Here is a 6,962-nt window from a genome sequence, read left to right on the forward strand (position 1 = left end):
GGGGGGGGGGGGTCCCTAAATTAGGATGATGTAACTCCTGCTCATGGGACATAATTTATCCAGACACCAAGGCATGCCAAGTATGTACCCAGCGTTGTGCGTGCCCAGCCCAGTGTACATTGTGAAGTTTGCAAGTAGGAAGGCTAAGAAGCTCTTATTGCAGATGAGGACATAGGGAGGGGAATGTATCATAACTGGAGCAGACAGAATCTGGAGCAGCTCTGCATGGCAGCCAATCAGCATCTCTCTTCAGTTTGCTCAGTTGAGATTTGAGATGAAAGAGGGAAGCTGATTGGCTGCAGTGTGAATCGGCTCCAGATTTTGTCTGCTCTAGTTTAGATAAATTCCCCCAAGTGTCTTTTCTGCAATAAAAAAGCCTTCCTGCTTGCAGTTTTCTGAAGGGTCTCCTTGTAGATGTTAAAACGTCTTAATTGACGTCTGGAGTTGGTATCACAAAAATCACAATTGTGCTACCATGGCCAAACATCGGTAAAGACTGTCCAGGAGTGCCGGTGACTTCTTTCTTTCTTGTATGTTCTGGATGTGAGCCGTGCCCTCCGATGGTCAGCCTTATCGCTCACGGCTGCGATGGGTTATGGACAATCATCTTTGTAAATGTTTTCACACAAATTTCAAAACATTTTTCCGATTGAATTGAATTAGTGTGAATCTTGGGTGAAAACGTTTCTACATAAGTGTCTTTAGCAACTTTTATTGCCTATAGCCGGCAGCACGAAGACAATTGTTCTCATAGACGTGAGAAAGCAAGTCTGAGACTTGTGGGAGACGAACCCCTTCCATACGTCTGTGAGCAGAAAATATCAAATTAAGAAATATCTTGGATCACATAATACAACATACTTCTGTTATTTGGGAACATTCTGTAACTACAAAGCACAGATATAGGCTGCAAAGATAATGACTAGCCCCAGTCTTAGCAACAAGGTGACCTGGATATTCAACAATAATGAGTGAACATACCTTGTCAGCATTCCAAACACACCGTGTCTCATTCATTGACATCCATGTATCAGAGGGGATGGTTCTCTAGCCCAATCATTCCTTAGAACTTCAGGGATATGGAATCTTAGGAAGTTGATAAGGGAGGAAGAGGTCTTAATTAGGGCTGCAACTAATCATTATTTTCATAATCGATTAGTTGGCCAATCATTCTTTCGATTAATCGGATAAAAGAAAATGAAATAAAACACCATCCTTAATTTAAAAAGAATACACAAATGCCGTGTTACAAAGTTTACTTCAGAATAAAACTGCATGCACAATTTTTTTGCAATCACACTGCACTGGAGCGCACAGCATTGCAGTACCATGCATTCCAGTGATCACACTGTGGGTGGGAGGCGCGTTTAGGGTGCCATTGAAATGAATGGCACTGCAACGCACCTCCCGCAGCAGAATGTGTCAGGACGAAACCGAAAATGACTTTTTCCCACCTTTTTATCATTTTTTTATTGTATTGTAAGCACATGGCGCTTGAATAGCTTCCACGGGGGAATGACAGCTGCCAGTGGCAAGATTCCGCAGGCGGCAAGTGAATGTAAATACAGCAGGTAGTGGGCTGGTGCAATAGCCAGCCTGCTATTGGCCATTTCAAATTGCAATAGCCAATAGCAGGCTGGCTATTGCACCCGCCCATTGCCTGCAGTGCCCTCCTCCCAATGTGGAGAAAGCTAGGAGATCCAACCAACTAATCGATAATGAGAATAGTTGACAACTATTCTCATTATCGATTAGTTGGGTGCAGCCCTAGTCTTAATCCCAAATGTTCATTGGCTGACTTTTGCTAATACTGAGCGTTATAACTCCACGCAAGATACTAATTTCAGGCTTTAAATTAAAAAGCCAGATTTCCTTAAAGTGACATTAAAGGATAATTTTTTCCCCCCTCCCCCCAATGTTAATGAAAACACTTACCTTAAATGATGTCTCTTAATCCGATCTTCTTTCCTGATGTTTTCATCTGTCCCTCCAGCGGTGCGGCGGCTCTCCGATCCAGCGCTGACTCCTCTGTCCTTGCTGGCACTTCCTGTCCCACGGTGTCTGCATGCGGGTGCACGCTGTCCATATACTTACCTTGTGTCTCTCCTCGTCTCCCGGCTGAAAATCCAAACTGCGCACGCGCCCGCCCCAAGATGCTTTTGCGGCCGCCCGAGCAGTTTCGGATTCTCAGACGGGAGCGTGCGGGAAGACAGGGTAAGTTTAAACCGCTTTTTTTTAAACTTTTTACATATATCTACTGCTTGCTGCCAATAGATATATGGAAAAAACTGGAGGGTTTAGAAACCCTTTAACTGCTTACTTTTCTGGGTTAGCAAAAGGGTTCTTTGGGTCACCCCCAATTCCAGGCTTCCCCAGCATATAGGAATGCAGATTAAATCTGTGATCACATGAAATGAAGAGACGAACGTCTAATAACTGAATGCATGGATCATCGCAACAAGTTTCCGGCTGCCATTTTTCTAAAACAGAGCAGAGAATAAAAAGCGACATCTTATTATTTGCTCCAACTTGAATTCAAGAGTTCATATTGTGTAACAGGAAGTAGTTGTACGTGTGTATAATGTGTACAATACAATAACTATTTTTGCTTTGTTAAGGACTTGTATGTTGCTGTAACTGGGAACTACCCAAAGCTTTTCTCTCAACAGCACGCAAGGCAATGACCAGGGGAAGGACTCCTATTATCATTGATAATACTAACATTCTGGCTTGGCACATGAAGCCGTATGCGGTTATGGTAAGCACCGTTTGGCTTACTTGGCTCAGGGCTGACGGAATAGTTCATAATTATACAGGTCTCATTTTTGCTGCAGTTGACTAACGGATTCTCAATATGTAGGTACACAGGATGACCATAAGGTTCAGGAGGCACATTTCCTGAGAACGTTTAATAGCTACACATGCCAATCAGCTGATAAACTACCGTCCATCTACCCTTAGAGGCCAATAGGTGTAGATCGGGTGTTTTAGTTTGTGGTTAGTGGGTTGATAGTGACTCATGGGTAGCCATTGTAAAGGCATTTCTGTGGTTCAGGCAGGCGTATGCGTGTCTTTACTGTGGATAGATCATTGGTCCACCTTTGCAGCTCTGGAAATGGAACTCCAGCTCAGTTTTGGCCAACTTAGGGAATGGTTAAATCTCCTATGATTGTGGCACAGTTCCCGAAAATGTCTTCAGTGGGGACAGGGAGATTTTTTTTTTTAATCTTAGAAGTAGGGATGCACCGAAATGGAATTTTGAGACCGAAACTGAAAATAAAAAAATGTCAGGCCCAAAAATGACTTTTTTCTCCAACTTTTAAAAATTATTTTTTAATCATTTGATTTTTTATTAATTTTTCACTTCACTTCTGAGGGCTCTAGGAAACGATCAGGGGTCTAAACAGAGTCCTAAATCTTTTTCTGCAGCCCGTTGTGAACAGATATCCTCTATACATTCATACATTGTGGATATAGTGTAAGTTACCATGTCCACAATCATGAATGCACAGGAAGTGATGTAGAGTAGAGCACTTCCCATTCATTCATAACTGGGACATAGTAATCACACTTTGTCCACTTATTTACAAACCCTCATCAATCATGCGATTGCGGTGTGTTTGTATACCGCTTGCCATCCTACTGACACAGGAGGCAGGAGGAGAGCTCCACCTCTTGTAACGATGACCGCTGTCAACGGCCCGCACTACTCGGCATCCTGACAGCTGTCACCGCCCACTCTGCCTCCTGAAAGTTTTTCTCCCTGCTGGGCGTCAGCCACTGCATCAGACGGCACACGGACCGGCTCCCAGTGGGGATGAGAGAAGCTAGGGATACACTGAATTTTCAGCCACATTTTCAGCCATCATGGTACTTTCCTCAATTTACCAAAAGTGCTATTTTTGGCCGAAATGTTTCGGTGCATCCCTACTTAGATCCCACTAGAGAACCACTTCTCCTGCCTTCTCTTAACTCTCCACATTTTTGTGAATAACCCTGTAAGTCATCCCCCACATAACCCTGCTACCAGCTGCCGTAACCCTGTTTTTTTTATAAAGCAGTACTTAAGCTCCAATAACGCAGAGGGTGGGACCTGTTTCTCTCAATGGACCGCAAGAAAAGTACAAAAATCTTATCTTCATTGTCATTCATTGAGGGAATCAGGCTAGTTCCAAAAGCCACTAAAATCTTAGAAAATATGGAATTTTACTTTAAGCGTAAGAGAAGTCTGAGGAAAGATTTAATGGAGAAGAGTCCAGCAAATATGGAGATGGCCACAGCACCAAGGAAATGACACACAGAGGAACCAACAACATGTAGGAGCAGTGGGCCTCATGAGGAAAGTGGAGGACAACCAATCGTCGTGTTAAGGACAAAAACAGGTGGAACAACAACTTAAACAGGAGAAGAACTTGGACCACATGCGTCAAACACAAGGCCCATGGGCCGAATCCGGCCTGCCAGGCCATTTTATGTGGCCCTCACAACTCTCCTGCAGCGTTACATTTTTAAAGCAAAGCTGGCGTTATAAACTGGCGCTGGGCTTTACAGGAAGGCTTTTGAGGTCCCCAGCAAGGTCCTGGCAGCCTTCCTGTGAATCGCAGCGCCTGTTTACAGCACTGGCAGCTAATCTCCTCCTTCCTGTGGATCTACGCTGTTGGCACCTGCCAAGACTGACCGGGACTCCTGGTGAGACCGCATAGCCCAGCATAGACCCTGCACTGCCCACCATAGACCTCACACAGCCCACCTGTGTCCGCACAGCCCACCATAGAACCTGCACAGCCACCAGAGAGTCCACATAGCCCACCAGAGAGTCTGCACAGCCCACCATAGAACCTGCAGAACCACCAGAGAGTCCACATAGCCCACCAGAGAGTCTGCACAGCTCACCATAGAACCTGCACAGCCACCTGAGATTCCGCACTATTACACTAATTGCCATTATTTTTCCTAGACTTCTACTTCAGAGCTTATTACGTTATTACTAAAACCAGTAATAATCGAATGCAGAGGCAATTATTTAATATGATAGAGTAGATAGATTTATATAGTCTTACAGATACAACCGGCCCATTGAGGGCAACCATAATGCTGATGCAGCCCGCAATGAAATGACACCCCTGACTTAGATCAACAGATAAGGTGGTCAACAAAATGGAAGGTTAGTAGGTAAAATAAAGACCTAAGCCTAGCATACCTAACCGTTGAATTCAGGGAAAGGCAACTCAGGGAGACAAGACATGTCCACAGAAAAGACCAACCAGTTAAAAGCTGGAGGCTTAAGTAAAACACGGTTAACCCTTGGACTTCAGAGAGAGGGAGGTCCAAATATGAAAGATTTCATCGGAGAGGAAAGTAATCTCTGAAAGAGACAAATATGGATATTAGGGTCCTCTGAGCAGGACATCCTAAATTACAAAAGGGATTAGTAACCTTGAATCCTTTAATAGGAGAGGGTTAGGTCATCAACAACACCTGTATTAAAGGGTAGGCAGGGGTGAGGATGATTGTAGTGCCGATAGGCAAACAAGGACAATGGAAGCAGAAGGAAAAGGAGTCCTTCCTGATTACAGCCAGAAGGTGGTTGTGACAGCCATCACATAACCTATAAAATCCAAAGTGGATAATTATGGTCTAGTGGGTGTGAGGTCCCAGCCTCGTGCTGGTGAGCCGAGAGGATGGCCCTATAGGCAACGGTCCTTTCTGGGAAAACGGAGAAATCACCCTTATCAAAAATAGAGTATGGGCTGAGGTCACCCGTAGCAGCGGAACTGTCCTCATTGCAAAGACATGTTGCAGAACAAAAAGGCCCAAAGTGAGACAAGGGGGCTGATTTACTAACCTAAACACACGCACGCACCAGGTGCGTGTGATTTTTACACAGCAAAGCGTATTTATCAACCAAAAAGTCTCTATAAGCATATTTCCACTAATGCCATATATGAAAAATCATGCACATGATGCATATATAATGCGGCTTCACCGTTTAGACAAAAATGGTTAGCTCATGCATTTACATTCCTGCATTCATCAACGCAAGCAACACAACATAGAGCTAATTTACACAACATCACCTTGCAATTCATGCACAACACACCTGCTGGGTGTGTACACACTACAAAGGTGTTTCGATTCCTCCCATAGATCATGCTGGGAGGGAACACACTACAGAGGTGTATACTTGTTCGTGGTGTGTTTATACGGTTAGTAAATCAACCCAAAGGTCTCGCATACTTGCAGATCCAAGTAAAAGTGCTGATGAGGGTGGCAGGCGACCGGAGCTAACCAAGTCTCTGTAGATGGGCAGTGGAACAAGACTGGAGGACGGATTATCCACAAGGTATGGGAGAAACAGGAGCCAAAACCCGGAATGTGCTTCCTCTAGGCTGAAAGGCACAAGAACACTGAGCGCATGTGTGCAACACTCCACCTCATGTATGATGTCAGCGCTTAGTGCCCTCAGCCTTAATAGTCACCGCTCCAAGATGGGGATGGTGGGAAAATGTAAAACGTTGTCAACTGTGAGGTAGCTCCCAGTGCTTCAGTCCGATCGGCCTTACTCACTGCCTGAGTTCTTAGAGACTGTGTAGTCTCAGAATTGGTTCTCCTCCTCGCGCACTAGCAAAAAACAGAGGCAAGAAAGTTGGAGGCTGGGTTATATGGGGTCTGTCTTGACATTTTTTTGTCCACAACCTCCTGCAAGTGGCAGTATAACCCACATGTTAAGAATGATTCTATCCTGTGTCCCTCAATGGACAATAAAGAAAAACAAACAATTTTAAGCTAAAGTTGCACTTAAAATCTAATATTGATCATGTCCTCTTTGGTCTTCAGGCACTTGAGAACTCGTATCAGGTTATTTTCCTGGAGCCGGAGACACACTGGAAGTTCAATGTCAGGGAGTTAACAAGGTATGTTATAAATCCTTTTAGGCCCCCCGCCCCCCCCCCCAACTGAAC

The 6,962-nt window shown here is 44.5% G+C and overlaps 1 protein-coding gene across 1 annotated transcript in view; it reads left to right on the plus strand.

The window, feature by feature from the left end:
* Nucleotides 1-6,962, plus strand: part of LOC108785140 (NEDD4-binding protein 2-like 1) — a 10,594-nt gene that overhangs the window by 2,348 nt on the left and 1,284 nt on the right. The window contains exons 3-4 of the mRNA XM_018554160.1: nucleotides 2,670-2,758; nucleotides 6,838-6,914. Coding sequence (XP_018409662.1) covers nucleotides 2,670-2,758; nucleotides 6,838-6,914 — 166 coding nt within the window. The remainder of the gene's footprint in view (nucleotides 1-2,669; nucleotides 2,759-6,837; nucleotides 6,915-6,962) is intronic.

The sequence above is a fragment of the Nanorana parkeri genome, unplaced genomic scaffold (genome assembly GCF_000935625.1).
Source record: "Nanorana parkeri isolate BGI_ZX_2015 unplaced genomic scaffold, ASM93562v1 scaffold8, whole genome shotgun sequence".
NCBI lineage: Eukaryota > Metazoa > Chordata > Amphibia > Anura > Dicroglossidae > Nanorana > Nanorana parkeri.